Source organism: Parasteatoda tepidariorum, chromosome 4 (assembly GCF_043381705.1).
Source record: "Parasteatoda tepidariorum isolate YZ-2023 chromosome 4, CAS_Ptep_4.0, whole genome shotgun sequence".
NCBI lineage: Eukaryota > Metazoa > Arthropoda > Arachnida > Araneae > Theridiidae > Parasteatoda > Parasteatoda tepidariorum.
In genome coordinates this window covers 61,345,614-61,362,046 of record NC_092207.1, presented here as the reverse complement: position 1 = coordinate 61,362,046, position 16,433 = coordinate 61,345,614, and the positions used below count along the sequence as shown (strand labels likewise).

The window sequence follows — 16,433 nt, the reverse complement described above, 5'->3', positions numbered from 1 at the left end:
TCTAGTACTCCCAGAGGTATAATTTGTTATAGGAACATGGAGGAATTTGTGACCCGACAGATTTAACGTGCACCAGTCATTATTTACTACACGGGGAAAACCAGCTACTCAATATAGTTGATTGAACTATTCAGTTATAAAAATCTAAGGAAAAAGATACATTACCTTTCACCATGTTAAGGATTCCGTTTATGTTTGGAGCGCTGAGAGGGAGGGGATGACGTTCTACGTCATGATCTGCGTCATCACTAACCCTATCTATAAAAAGAAAGTTTTCTTTTAACGGAGCGAATTTCTTATAATATCCACTAAGTAAAAGCCGAAGCTTTTGCAACTAAATTTCAGAATAGTTACTTTTCCACTAATTTTTGTGTAAACAATATTTCGTGTAATATTTGCAATACTGGTTTATATTAAAAATGTCATTTTTACATTAAATAATTAAACGAGTTAAATTTCCTTTTTCAGAGTTTTTGATCTCACAACTGAAGATCAAATCATTAGAAGTGGAAAGGTTTATGGAAGTTCTTTCAACAGAAACAATGGACAAATTGTTATGAATTTATTTTATTGTTTTGCTAGTTTTAAATTCACACTAATTTTATATGATGTACATAATAAAAACTTTTTTTATGAATATTTTATTTATTTATCAACACTAGCTGAATGCCTATTCTAAGGACTGAGTGCGAAAAAAAACAAACGGAAATCAATGAATATATCAGCTCTCAACTTCATTGCGAAATCACGCATAAGACATATACTGACACTCTGAAACAATTAATAAAGCTAAAATAATATCCTTTTTTTTATTATTATTACCAGCGATCTCACCCTTCTTCAACTCTATACTATGCTCTATGGAAAGTGCTTTCAATATAAATGTATAACAATCTCGAGCTCAATACCTACTCTAGTTCCGGTTAGAAAGTTTGTAACTGCTTACCACAGCTTATTCTGCGAGGCGATATTTTCATACGGATAATTTTGTTTTTAATAAAAAGAATAAATCAGATAGATAATTTATTAATGCTATTATGATATTTCGGTGAGTTTGAAGTGAAAATATGTTTTAGTTATTGATAAAAAGGTGACACGGTTGCTAGATTTAGAAAGAATTCGCTTTTTTTGACATTTCTGATTTGACCTCTTTTTACTTGTTTATTACTTTTTGTTCTTGTTACAAGCCGTGCTCCATCATACGTTAATGTTAGCATATTGTTCGAGCAGTAGGACCTAAATTATACATTTAGGTTTAAATTTCGAAGTTAGTATATTGTTGACAAGATAAGAAGTGTTATACATCGATTCTTTTTTTTTTTTCAAATGACGATTCTTTTTTAACCACAAATAACAATTGCTTGGCTGTTTTGTTTGAAAGGGATAGTACAAATAGTATATAGAGGTAAAAACCCATCTCAAAAAAATTCATAATTGAAGAATCGAGTTTTGTAATTTGTTTACAATTCTATTCCTATGTATGTTAAATGTCATGTTTTATTGCCTACGGTACACCCGCGATCCGGTGTGTAGACATACACACAAATTCTTTATTTTAATATGTGTATAAATTTCTGCAGAATTGAAAGTTCAGCTATCTACTTTCTACAGCTATTATAAAAATTTTGAAATTATTTTCATTAAGGTCAGGGGTCATCACAGGCTACTCCAAAGGATGAATATCGCTTTTGGCAATATCGCAATTGGAGGTATTATTCGCCCATATGCTCTGCTGAGAAGTTTCACTTGCAAGGATCTAGTTCCTGTACAGCTGATCTGTCAAAGTATCGCTATCGAACACATTCTAATTGTTTTTATCAGTACATATATATATACTTTTACAACCTCACTAATTTTGTGTCAAAAAAATCAGCACAAGATAAGACAAATACTTCCAGAAAAGCTTACAAATTAGGGGAGAGATAAACAGAATCAGCACTCTGTCTTTTTGATTAAACAACTACTGCCATTATTTGGAAATCATATGAATCTAGCTGCTTGACAGATGAATAAAAAACAGATATGAATGTTTGTTTAGAAATGTTATTTTTACATAGACAATTTAATCGTGTAGTTTCCAATTAAATGCAAGAAAGATTTATTTAATGAATTCCAATATCTGATTACACATCTTTTTAGCTTTTGTCTTTAATTAGTAAACGCAAATTTCACATCAACCTTTTTCTTTATTAGCTATATTAAGTCGTACTCCAAGGAAGATCATATACTGTGTTTCAACAGTAAAGAATAGCCACATGATGATTCTAGCATTGCGGAGACACATATTCAACAGGGTGCGTAGTCAAATTATTCAACAAAAAATAAGCACCTTTTAAGCACTCAAAAATATTTTTAAGCACTTTAAAAAAAGATCATAACTAGGCAGGGTTGAAAAGTTTTTGACTATCGACAGTTTTATCCTGTTTTAGCCGTCATGTCAAAAAAAAAAAAATTTTTTTTGGCATTGTTTTTTTTTTTGACAATTGTCAAAAATCATGAAATTTTGAATCATGTAAAGCGAATGGCGTTTTCATACGCTACGGACTAACTATACGCCGAAATAGATTGGGGTTGAACTAATTATGAAAACATTGAATAGAACAATGTGAACTGTGTCTTTTTGCATAATTCGAACTGAAAATCAACCTAGTAAAGGAAAAAATCTCATTTTGAAACAGGGAAAATTAAAAACACACAATGAAAAAAGCACCTTTAAGGGCTTTTAAAAAACGAAAATCGGCACTTTTTAAAAACGCTACGCACCCTGTTCAAAAAGCTAATTAATTTAGATCTCTAAAATATGTTTTTTCTTTTTTTTTATATATTAAATAATTTTTTTTATTTCTAGAGCTTAAATTCTAGATTACAATATTAATAAAAATGTAAGCAATTTCATTCACAAAGTTTCCTTGGGAAAAAATAAATAAATAAACCTTAAGGACTATGTGTTGTCAGACTTTCTCTTATAACAGAAATTTTTTACAGCACTGTTTAACGAAAAAAAGAAATCAAGACTGGTAAAATCAATACCCAACAAGATTTATTACTGAATTTTCCAAAAATAAGAATTAATGACCATAATAATTTGATAATGAAAAATTGTTAATTATAATTCTTTTCATATAATGACTATTCCCAAAATATCTGAAACAATGAATCCTGCGATTAATGCAATAAAAATTAACCATGTTTATAATTAATGGACGGTCCCTAAGCTAGAACTATCGAATAACTGATATGACTTCTATGATTTTGTATCAAAAATCTAAACCCTTTTATTTCAAATCGATTGTTTTGAAACTGGCATTTGTAGAAATGATGCTCTGAACAGCGACGAAAATCAGGACAACTACGAACCCTGTATTGTTGCTAGATTTCTAGTAACTCAATATATATATATTTTTAATATTTACCAGTATTTGGTGTGTAGTTTTTAAGTTTGAGATAAGTGTTGAATGAATTATGTTTATCAAAATCTTGAAATTGGAACTTTATTTATGTTTCTTTGCAACAAAATTGATCTAAAATATTAATATATTTCATTTTATTAACTGAAATACAAATGACAAACACATGCACACAGCATTGCTGCCACTATCTACAAAAAATGTTGATGGTACCTATGAATGAATGGTACAGAACAATAAGTTTTTCAGAGCTTTATATACAAAGCACACAAAAGACTGTAAAAACATAACAAAGTTTGAATTCTCTTTCTTTTAAAAATAAATCCTCCAATAAATAAATATAATAATTACTGAAAATGCATTATGTGCAACCAATGGGAACATCATTAGCTTTAAACCTGGCAGATTTATGCTATGCTATTGAATGGAAAACTATACACATGAATAGTTTATCTATAATATTATATTATAAACTATGTTTGTACAATTTTGGCTATTAAAATGAGAAACAATAATACAAAATCTTACAAAAATTCAAAGAATGACTTTAAAATAATCATAATGTACAAAAATAGACAAAGATCTCTCCCTTGGTGTTGAGTAGCAAGCAGAATTAGCAACACATAAAACCCATCTGACTTAACAGACTTTTCAACAACTGAAATTGTAATTTTAAATGTCTTTTGAAGGGTGTTTTGTTTTTATTCTTTTAAAATAATTTGTTGAAAACATTTTTACTTCAAGCATACTTTCTGGACTCTTCTTAATCTTATGTTGTAGAGAGGAGAGAATACTTAAGGACATATATACAAGAGAAAATAAAATAGAATACCATAATAAATGAAATTTTAAATTAAAATCATAAATTTAAAATTACAATCAATGAATGAAATGGACAATTTGTACAATGAAAAATGAATGTGCATATTTATATATTTACAAACAGGCAGCAATAATCTCAGATCTAATCTACGTTTAGGTTCACTTATCAAACAGCTTTTCAACAATAAAAATATGAATTAAAAGCAAATTATATTTAAAATCTTTAAAGCACCCAACAGATGTGTGTGATATACAGATAGAAAAAAATATTATAAATTTATAACTTCCATATCTTATTACGAAATTCTCAAACCAAGAGAATTGTTTGTTGTTGCTTTTGATTCCATCTTTGAATTGGATTACAAACAAAATGCTATCAATTTAACACAAACTGGAATTTTCACATTTTAAGAATATCAAAACTTTTGAACGATTAAAAAATATGGATATTTTTTAAATTAAATATTGACTTATAATTTCATTGCTTTTATTTTAATATTTTTTTTAACTTTACTGTATTACAATCACTGGTTTTTTGAACCAAAAAAAGAAAATCTTTGCTTTTAATTTATTTTTTTATAGTGGAAAACAAAACCTTCAGTGATTCAATTAAAAGACAAAAAAGCTTGTTTATTCGTATTTNTAACTTTACTGTATTACAATCATTGGTTTTTTGAACCAAAAAAAGAAAATCTTTGCTTTTAATTTATTTTTTTATAGTGGAAAACAAAACAGTGGAAACAATTATAGTGGAAACAATTAAAAGACAAAAAAGCTTGTTTATTCGTATTTCAGGAAATACATAATTAAAGATTTTTTTAGCATTATTTTATTTTAAATGGGAACACACATCATTGTAGAACATAATTTTTAATAGTCAAAGTAATTTAATGCATACTGAAAAATAATCTTAATATTGCACAATACGTTTGGAAATGAAATTTTATGATTAAAGCTAATTTATACAGTACATATACATAAAAATTTAAAAAATCAGTTTGTGGAAACTACTAATATTTGATAATAAATGCAGTCAGCAAATTTTGCTCTAAGGAAATAATGGCTTTATCTAAAACATGTTTAGATAAAAGATACATTTATAACAGAGATATAAGGAACAGTGATTTGGACAAATACCGAATATTCGGCAGTCGAATAGCCACATTTAAAAAAATCATTGATAAATATTATTTTTATTTATAAATAAGTTTAGTCAGTGAATAATAATTAAAACTTAGCTATATCATTGAAAAGAAAAACTAAAATAGTTATCCCGTAGAAATATTTAAGATTTATTAAAGGAAAATTCAACGGCGAAAATAAAATTTCAAGTTAACAGTGCTATTTTTTTTTTATATAGAAAAAACGGACGATAAAAGAACTTCACTTCTTAGATAACGCCGATAAAAAGAAAATGTAACAAAAAAAAATTTTCTTCTTAGTTTTCAAAATATAACTTTAACATTGAAAATAACAGTTTACACTGCCGGTTATCTACCTTGCTGCACAGGAAAAAAGTAACAATAAAAGATTTAAGCCTATCAGAGATGCTCCGTTAAAACGCTATGCTATAATAAAAACAGAAAACAGCAAAAACAGAGCAAAACAAGCATAACATAAGTATTCTCAATAATTAAAACAAAAAACTTTGAAAAAATGACATGCCCGAATATCATTTTTTTTAAAAATCTGTTGCACAAAACTTGAGGTTCAGTATAAAGTAATTTAGTTTCAATTATTTAAACTTTGCTTTTCCATTTGTTTCTCAGAACGTAAATTTTTAAGTTTTAGAGCTTAATAAGTGTTAAAAACTATTCTTAATAATGTATAGTAAAAAATACGATTTCAGATTATACTCTTTATTAAGTCAATTCAAATTTCAAAGAAGAAAAAAAAGTTAAAAAAAAAAACTTTGCTGAACATTCCGCAAGAGGGCCGAATACAGAATATTCGTTACATCTTTCATTTATAACTCATCTAAAAATGAAACATCAATCAATACGTTAATAAATAAGAAGTCAATTTTTTCATAGTATTTTAATATTAATATAAATTAATAATTTGACAAGAAAACATCAGTAAACTTTCTCAGCAATAAAATATTTCAGAGTATTTTTTCATATTGAGTGAAGATAAATCTATTCATATGCAGCTAATACAGAATGTTCACAAATAAATTACTGCTACAATGAAGGTTAACTTTTTCAGAAGTATGGATTTTATTTAAAATGGTACCAATACTGCATTAAAAAGGAGGGATTTATTGCTCATTACATAAATTATCTGCACGCAATAAATAGTTATATTCATGGTGCCTTATTTGCAATGACCAACCCATTATGATAGATTTTACACGCTTGATATTCTTTGACCAATGCATGCACAATTTGAAAAATTTAACCTTCTACTACAACGGCGCTGTTGTTTTAAAATAATTACCATTTTCTTTTTCTCACATCAAACACTTAGAAACACAAATCAACACTTAATGGGTACTTAGTCAAAAATTTTCGATATTACGTCAATTTTGTCTAACAACAATACCAATAATTTTAATATTTACCTTATTATAACATGATTTTCCCTTACAAAATAAGCCAATATTCATTCCGGTCACTAATAATTCTTTAAATGACATAATAAATTTTTAAGTCAGGCGCTTATAGAAAAGGAAAAAGCAACTAACATACACGTAAACTGATTATCAAGGGAAAAAATAATTCATGAAATTCAAGTTATAATAGTGGTTGTATGTCAATCAATAAATAATAATAAACATGTTTTTGAAAAGTGAACCTATAACTAAACTACTAAAAAGCACAGACTAAGCATTTCTTGTTGAAACATTAAAATTAACATTATTTACACATCTTTTTTTTTCTCACAATACTCATTTCATCTGATATATAAGTGATTCATCTTAAGACTGATGCCTGACTATGAAACAGTTACAGATAAATAACAATGATTCAATGTTTTATTTTTTACTGTCACTGGAGAGATATTGCATGAATAGTACAAAAAGTTATTCATAAAATTTAAGCTTAAAACCTTTAGTTCACCAAAATTAACAATATTTTACAAGTGCAATGGCAAATAGGGGTCCTTTAAAAGTGCTTCCTCCTTTTGAGACACTTCCAATCGGTATCATCGCTTCCCAACCAATTAAATCTTTCAGAAAGCATCTCATCGATTTTGACAGGTACTAATGCAGAGATATCCAAAATGGTGAATGACGAGGAAAAAAATGGCCTTTGAACTCAAGTTTTAAATCGGATATCTCCTTCCCAGAAAGAAGATTTCCGCACATTTGTACAATTCAGTGTTTAGAACTGCTTCCTTATTAAAAGAGGCAACTTAATAAATTTTACAAATATATATAGGCAGAAAAGCCATGAATCATTTGAGAATGGACAATGTTTTCACGTTATGCTTTCACGGAATAATTTAATTTTTTGTACAAAAAAAGATTCCAGCATTTCTGCACAGTTGTAAAAGGGAGACGACCTCGGATTGTAGTATCTGCAGTTGTCGAAGATTTTGGTCATATCACCGATGAAATCAGCAAGTTTCTTATAAGTATGCAGATTTAGTCTCTGTTCAACGGTTTTTAAATCTGTAAATAAAATATGGCCTTTTATGAATCCAAATATATAAACAACATTTTATACAAAAAAAAATATTACATAAAGAATTTAGACATACCCATTGGCTCTTTAATAACCTTGTAGTAATCAGGAGCTTCGACAGGATCCACAGGTTTCATAAATGGCCATGCATGCTTGTGTGACTAAATTGTAAGGAGAATAAATATGTAAATAAATAAGAAATTAGGGAATATAAAAACAAAAAAAATGCAAATTGAAAAGAACATCTCAAATTGTTATTAAATAGGTAAAAATTTGTATAAATTTAATATTTCAGATGGTTTCAGGAAAGAAACAACTTAAATGTAAATTTAAAAAAATTAAACATAATTACTTTAATATTTTTAGTTTATTAAAGTTCAAAATAAACCGTATGAAGTGTCTCTTTGAAAAAGTTAAAGAATGAGAGCAGACAGCATGTTAGATAAATAAATACTAAAAGGTTTGTTTTTCTTTGCTTGTATTTTGACCAATTATAATTAAGTTTAGATATTCAGTTTTGTGAAACCCGTTTTTGACATAGGGTTTTCATGCACTCGTGTCTGAGATGTCACAGAATGTGAATGTTTGGCTGGTCTTCTTTCATTTGCCGTTGGTTGATCAAGCGGAACTCATGACATCCCCTATCTGTAGTAGGAAAGTACTCAAGCTTCAGTTGAAGATAGTTATGTTGTATTCTTACTTTTCACTGTTATGTTGTTACCCTGTTAATCAGAGTGCAATATGTCTGTCGATTTTAATTGCTTCAAACTAAATAGTTTACAAACCCAGTAAACACACTTTACGAATAAGATAATCGTAACCAAATGAAAGGATAGCTGGATTTGAAAAATCTTCAACTGTACAATTAAATAAATTTTAATGTAGGTATGCAGAATATGCAACATAATAAGAAATAGCAAATAATTAATAATTTTACTTGTTAACAATATATAATAATAATCTTATATATCAGTTCGCATTGGAAACAATTTTCCACTTTCTTCAAACATAATATTTTTTAGATTTATGTCTGGCAACATCTCTTTCTAATTATTTTTCCTCATTTTTTCTACAACAATGGATAACTAAATATTTTAAAGAAGATAAAAACACTTAAAATTGCAATATGTTTTAAACAGACATTATATATATATAAAAAAAACTCTTATTATCAGAAAATTCATGGATATCAAGAAAGCTTTGAACCCCGTTTTTAATATTTCAAATAAAAAATTCAAAAGATGATAGTATTGAAGTGAAATAATGCTGAATAAAACAGAACTATAACACGATACTCAACCAACCAACAGTACTATAGTTTAAGTTCCATAGAACGCAGACTTCTAATCATAGGTTTGCCACTTTCTTAAAAATTTATACAAAACTCTTATTAGTATCATTGTCAAGAGTTTGGCAATGGAGAAAAATTAGAAAAAAGACAACCATTTCCTATGTTTATTTCATTTTTCTATTTTTAGCCGCATAGTCATGAAAAAAATTGGTTGATGATAAAAACTTTCTAACTTTTTTTAATTGCATACAGGTTTCACAAGTAGAAATTTATATCAACTAAAAGTAATATACCATTAACGTTTTGAGTAACCGTTTCATATTCTCATAGTCTTTATTATCCAATGACTTGAGATTGGCATGGTTGATATCGGTATTGCTTTGACAGTTGGGGCAAATATATTCATCTATAGAGTCTGCTTCACTTTGAAGAACACCAACACACCTTCCATGGAACCAATCTTGACATCGATCACAGCAAATGTAAAACCTTGAAAAATAAAACAATCAAATGAATTAGATTTTCTCCCTAATGATTTTTCTTATAGACTGTTAACATGAATAAGAAATATTTGAAAAAATACTCACAAACAAAGACTATTTTGCATGGCAACTAGTTTATCAACCAATAACATTTTGAATGATTTAAGATAAAATTCAAGGATATAAAAACTAGCAACATCACATATTTTAACCGCTACACAAAATACATTTACTTAAGATTTCTTTCTAAGTTCAAGTTTTTCTAAAGGTTGGTTGACATAGTACTTACTATTGGATCAATTGAGAAGAATTTTCAGATTATTTGGATTTATGGAATGTTCATAACATCCTAGCAACAACTTTATCTTGACTCCAATTGGACTCAAAATTGGATTAATATGGGTCCTATGTGAACATGCTCGGAGGGACCAATATTGGGATGTCTAGATTTTTTAATATTGGTCCTATATAGGACCAATATTGGCCTTTAAAAGGCCAAGATAGAGCCTATATTGGCTGAAAAATGAATCTAAAATATTTGGTAAATCTAAAAATTCTCTATAGGGCCTACATTGGTTGTAAAGAGGCAGTAAAAGTTTGGGTGAATCCAGGGCCGGATTTAAGCTTGGGGGGGCCCTAAGCTACTGAAAATGATGGGGCCCTTTTAAGTTCAATTCTATTTCTATACACCTAAAGTAAACTGTCGTATTTTTTATTGCTGAATATTAACATTATATTATTAAAAATTTGATAATATTGCTTGATTGTTAAATATATTGATTGTGATGGGACTATAATGTAGAGCCTTTCTATTATTACACATATTTTTTGAACGAGGAAAAAAACTGAAACTCTTTTTAAGAACATCATAAGTACAGAGTAAAGATTTGGCATGTNCTGGTAGCTACGAAAGCTACAGGATATTTTCATCAGTCAAAAGGCCTTTTTATTGCTCTTTTGGTTAAAAAAGTGAAGAGTAACAATTATTTTATACTTGTAAACACTTCTATTAGATTTTGAAAAGCGTTCACCAATGCAAAAAAGAAAAAAAAAAGTATTTTAGGCTTCAGAGGGCTCCAGCTCCGAATAAAACTTTAAAAAAAGAAGGAAAAAGCTGGATCTGGGGGCCCTTGCCATCTCGGGCCCCCAAGCTACAGCTTATTTAGCTTATACGTAAATCCGGCCCTGGGTGAATCAGACAATTCTACATAGGACCAATATCGGTAAAATAACGGCCCCTTTTACCCTTATTGGGCCAAGATTCATGAATATTGGTGCAATGAGGGCCCAAGTTATTTTGTTTCTAGGGGTATGTTAAATTAAATAAGATTATTTATATGAAAATAAAATCTGCAATTTAAATATGAAAGACTTAAGTAAAACTGAGCATAAGAACATGTGTAAATTTCCTTTACAAAGAGAAAATAATAAATTAATCAATGATTATCGAGTAAACTACTTAGATTTTTACAAATTCACCGGATCATCTTTTGGCACTCTGGGAATGCCAGAAAATAAAAAGATAAAAACAAAAAAATTGCGCCAATGATTAATAGGATGCTTACTGAGACTCATCATATGGTGATCGGCAGAGACAATACAATTCTTCAGCAGCAGTTTCGGTTTCCTTAGTGCAATCATTGCAGACGTATCTAGACATAGATTTTGCTTTTACTTCTGTTAATCCAATACATTCTACATGAAACCAATTGGAACACATGTCACAGCCAACCATAAACCTATATGGAAGAAATAAAATTCATGACATTTGTATTATATCGATGAATAATTGAATCAAGAATATATGCAACATAAAAAGCTTAAACTAACTTTTTTACAATATTCCTCTTCTGAAAAATCTTTTTCTTAATTTATTATTCAAAACAAAACGCTCTTTCTCACACTTTAAAATTCACATCCTGTCTTTTAATCTATTTTAGTTCTAATAATTACCATATTTTGCCGATTATCCCTTTAACTAATTCATGGGAAAGACTTTATCCTGGACCTATTTAACGTACCAATTATAATTACTAAGTTTTCCCTTATTCCCTAAAAAAGAAACATTCTACGGATTTACTTTGCAAGATTTTCCCTAACTTTTATTGAGCACAGCGATTTTGCGTCACTTTGATAACTGTCCTCTGTCTAATAATTATTAAATAAATTTTGTGCCCTCTTTCTCTGCGTAAGACCTGTTTTTATCCTTCCACCCGGCAACAACTTTATATATATTAACAGCAAAAGCATTTAAAAAAAATCAAAATAATTTAGCAAATTTGTCTCTTTTATATTATTCTGCTTAATTTTTGTTTAATTTAGTTTTATTATATTAAATACTTAAAAGCAGTTAATTGAAAACAAATTATAGAAGCAATGCGATATATTACAGTTACCAGACTATCACAAAATATTTTATCGTAGAAATGAACCATTCATTAGATTATTGTTTTGAAAGATATTAATATAGTTATCTTTAAAAAAAAAACTAAAAAAAACTTGTTAAATTAAATGATCTTTTTAAAAAAAAGTATTAAAAAGAAAATACAACTCCTTTGTTTTCTCTAAGATGAAAGAAAAGAGTTGGGTGAAGGTATTGAAGGGAACAAAATGATTTTTTTAAAAATCTATTTTACGATAAATCTATTCTACTTCCATAATACACAATACATTTTTAAGGAATTATAAAATTTTTTGTAAATGCTTGAAAGAGGTATCTTGCGAGATCCTTAAAAAACTTGGGAGCCTGCGGCTACAGCTACAGTACCCTCTCTTTTAACCCGTGTCTGCTTTGAGTAATAATATTTATTTAAGCAATATCTCAGTAATGATATCGTTGGATATTTATTAGATACCATTTAAGTTTAAATCAGTGGAGCAAAGTACAAATAAAAAGTTGAAGAAGAGGGCGGGGGGCGATTGATAATATAACTTAAAATTACGAAGATTTCCTCTTTTTGCAGGACAAAAGAAAAGAAAAAACAGGAAGTATTTATTTAAGAATATAGAGAAGAATTGGTAAGTATGCATGCAAGCAAAATAGAACAATTGATCACCTCTTGCTGTCATATGGTTTTTTGCACACACAATACAGCTTTCTTTGGTCCAGAGATTTCTGATCCACTGCTTTAGTAGCTGGAGCAGTTTTTTGCCTTTTAGCTGGCCTCTGTTCCACTCCACTATTATTTGCATCTTCACTACTCGATAAGGATTTCCTTTTCTTAGGAGGTTGTTTAGCAGGAGGGATCTTATCTTCTTTCACTTCTTTTTCAATCTTCTTTATTTGAACAGGCTTTGGAATCTGTTTAGGTGACTTGGGAGGAGGCTGTTTAACAACTTTTATAGGTTGTTTGGGAGTTGGCTGTTTCACCACTTTAACAGTCTTTTGCTGAACTACAGGCGGTTGTGATGTAATAACTTGAGGAGGTACAGCTGCTGTCATAGCCTCTCGTCTCTTAATTTCAGCCTGTACTTCAGCCTATGGCAAAAAAAAATTATTTAGAGACATTAGCTGAAAGACTTTAAAATATATGTAGTATGTATTTTTAATATTTAAAACAGACCCAATATAAGAGTTTGTGAATTAATAACAGTGATGAATAGAAAGAAAAACTTTTTAAAGGGTAAGACTTGGTTAGTTCGTAGGCTATAATTCTTTAAAAAATATTAAATGTATATAAAATACAAACCTGTATTTCAACTTGAATCTCTTTTTCCATCAAAGCCCTTTTCTTGAGAATATCTCTCCTCAAGAGCTCTGTATGTTTGCCAAGAAGGTTCTGAAGTTTAACATTACTGGCTCTCACTTTTCTTTCTTCAGCAGTTTCCTTAATTTTCTGTTTACGCTGAGAATTTTTTTCTTCTCTTTCGACTCTGTCCACAAGACCTTTTAACACAACCTGGCAGATCGATAGCCTATAAGGATATTACAACTGTAGTTCAAATGGGCATTCTATTTTAATATTAATACGATATGCTTACAACATAGATAGCGATGAGAAAAAGAATGAAAATAAAAATATTACATAAAAAAATTATTTATAAGCTTATTATTTAAAAAATTAAATATATATAAAAAGAAAAAACGAAACTAATAAATCTCAATCATTTTCGTAATTTTAAAATCAAAAACAAATTTTACTACACAAATTACTATCAAAATTACAGATAAAAATAACTTTAAATTTAAAAGCCTTTCTTTTATCATAAACACCAATAACGTTTAACACGTTTATTATCATAAACACCAATAACGTTTAACATACGAAAATAACGTTTTAGGGCAAAGATGACTATTCACGTCTGGTAAGTGGAGTGTCCGCATTGCGGAGAATTTACATAATGGTTTATTAACAGATGATTTAGGTGGAATTAAAATGTCTGTATTGAAAGGCGCCCTTTTCGCAAGAGAGTTCATAAGAGGAGGTTTCACAGTATATATTGATTATAAAACAATTTATTGTTGTTTTATAATAGTCGGGTGATTATGAAACAACTTTACCGACATATAACCTACCGAAAAGCATATCGTTTAAGTAAACAGAATAAAATTTTGTACATAAGCATTATGATCTATCCACTGACTCAATATTGATATCAAAAAAGATTGTGTAGCTCCCATGGTTACATAAAAATTGTTAAAAACAAAGAAAAAAAACCATGGACTTGTCAAAATGTAAAAACAGACAAGTAAAAAACTTTAATAAAAATAAAATTCTTTTTTGTAATTTTTTCTTTTAGCCATCCTAATATTTTCTAAAGTTAATTAAGTTATTTAAACAGTACTGCATTAAATATCAGCATTATTTTTTATTGAAAGAAGTTTTTATCTTTGTTTGACTATATTGTTGAAACCTGCCGAGGTCTCAGGATAATGTACTATATTACAAAAAATGTAAAACCAATAGAATTTTTTTTTAAACATACAATAATAGAGCTAAGTTTTCATTATTTTTTAACAATAACTTAATTTAATGATTAATAATAGGTGGTTAAAAAGAAATAGAGAAATCATATTTTAAATTGGCACCTGCTTTAAGTAAAAGGGACACAGAAAAATCGCTAGTCCTGGGATCCATTGTTTCCTGGTTTCCTATCGTTATTGCTTATAGATAACAAGATATTTATAAAAAAACATCTATGAAAAGGCGAAAACCAGCTTCCAATCTTTGTATTAGGTTATTTTAATAAAAGATATTTTTTCAGACATTATAAGATTTAAAATAATTTTGCTGAGTTAAAATCAAGAGTAATGAAACTATTTTGAAAACAGGTACCTCTGAGTGTCTTCCCTTTGTTCAGGTGTCAAAACTTTAGTTTTATTCTTATCAATAAGGACAGATGTTAAAGGTCCAGTGATTTTAATGGGTGTTGGAGTTGTCTTGCCCTCTGCTTCCAATTGTTTGTGCATTTGTTGTTGCTGATGCCGTTGCATGGCTAGCAACTTTTGCTGTATTTCAGGTGAGGCATGCTGATTCATTAAAGCTTGACGAACAACTGCAAATTAAAAGAAAAAATAACATTATTATTATGTCACGTAAGTCTAGTTGTTTTACAATAACTTTAACGCTTTATTTTTCAAATTTGAAATAACTGTTTTTAAAAATTTTTTTATATTAACCTAGGCATAAATAAAATATAAATAATATAGATAAAATATTAACCTTAAAATATTTATGATAAAAAAAGTATACCAAAAATAGAAAATTTAAAAAAAAGAGTGATGTTAATTAAATTTTCGCTTGTTCCAATTGTGAAATTTTGATTCAGCGGTAATTCATGCTGCAAAGAAAAAGAAGATAATAAAAAATAAATTTAAAAAAAAAACAGATTCTAACTCCTTTTCATGTAGAAAACTTATACGATTTTCCTTTTTGAACTACTACTTTCCACTAATTTTGACATTAAGAAGTCTAATTGTTCTTATTTCTTTTCTAATTAAAAAAAATCAGATTATTCTTTATTGATTTATATCAAATTATTCTTCATAGATTTATATCAGATTATTCTTTATAGATTTATAACAGATTATTCTTTACAGATTTATATAAGATTATTCTTTTAGATTGTTAGTTATTAAAAAAAAAAAAAAAACTCAGATTGTTCTCTTATAATCGTGTGTTAACCGAAATGTAAGTTCTGAACGAAGAAAAAAATCAGGATACTTATTTTATCAAACTAAACATCTTTTAATTAATTAAAAGACATTTAACTAAGAAAAAAACTTTTTGCATAAAAATTGAGGTTAATNCTTTGGTTCAGTTGTCACTTAAAACAATGATATTATGCCAGAGATTAAGCAAATACTAAATGCTGAAATCGCAGTTATTTTGCACTTAAGAGATGCTAACATCAAAAGTAATAAAGAGGAAAACACAGCTTCAGGTTTATAAAACTATAATCAGACCAACTGTTATCTATGGATCAGAGACGCTCCACCCAGAAACAAGAAAAAATGCTGATTACCTGGGAAAGAAAAAATTCTTAGAACTATTTTTGAACCTGTCAAAGATAGTGACCTGGGGAGAAGGCGATACGATTTCGAAATTGCAAGACTATTTAAAGAAGCAGATATAATAAATTATGTAAAAGCAAAGAGAATTCAAGGGCTAGGACACCTTGAGAGAATGGAGGAAAACTGAGGCACTAAGAAGATATTCAAAGGGCAGTGCCAGGGCCAAAGGAAAAGAGGAAGGTCGGTCAAAAGATGGTTTGACAAGGTGGAAAAAAACCTTAAGACTCTAAAAGTTCGAAACTGGAAACAAAGAGCTAGAGACAGGCGACTTTGGAGAAAAATTGTTAG

The 16,433-nt window shown here is 28.6% G+C and overlaps 1 protein-coding gene across 1 annotated transcript in view; it reads right to left on the bottom strand.

The window, feature by feature from the left end:
* Window positions 1-4,858: 4,858 nt before the first annotated feature.
* Window positions 4,859-16,433, bottom strand: part of LOC107437194 (nucleosome-remodeling factor subunit NURF301 E(bx)) — a 47,489-nt gene continuing 35,914 nt past the window's right edge. The window contains exons 18-24 of the mRNA XM_043048960.2: window positions 14,908-15,127; window positions 13,321-13,546; window positions 12,688-13,109; window positions 11,197-11,370; window positions 9,443-9,638; window positions 7,935-8,019; window positions 4,859-7,845 (exon numbers count right to left, since the gene is read on the bottom strand). Coding sequence (XP_042904894.1) covers window positions 7,652-7,845; window positions 7,935-8,019; window positions 9,443-9,638; window positions 11,197-11,370; window positions 12,688-13,109; window positions 13,321-13,546; window positions 14,908-15,127 — 1,517 coding nt within the window. The 3' untranslated portion in view covers window positions 4,859-7,651. The remainder of the gene's footprint in view (window positions 7,846-7,934; window positions 8,020-9,442; window positions 9,639-11,196; window positions 11,371-12,687; window positions 13,110-13,320; window positions 13,547-14,907; window positions 15,128-16,433) is intronic.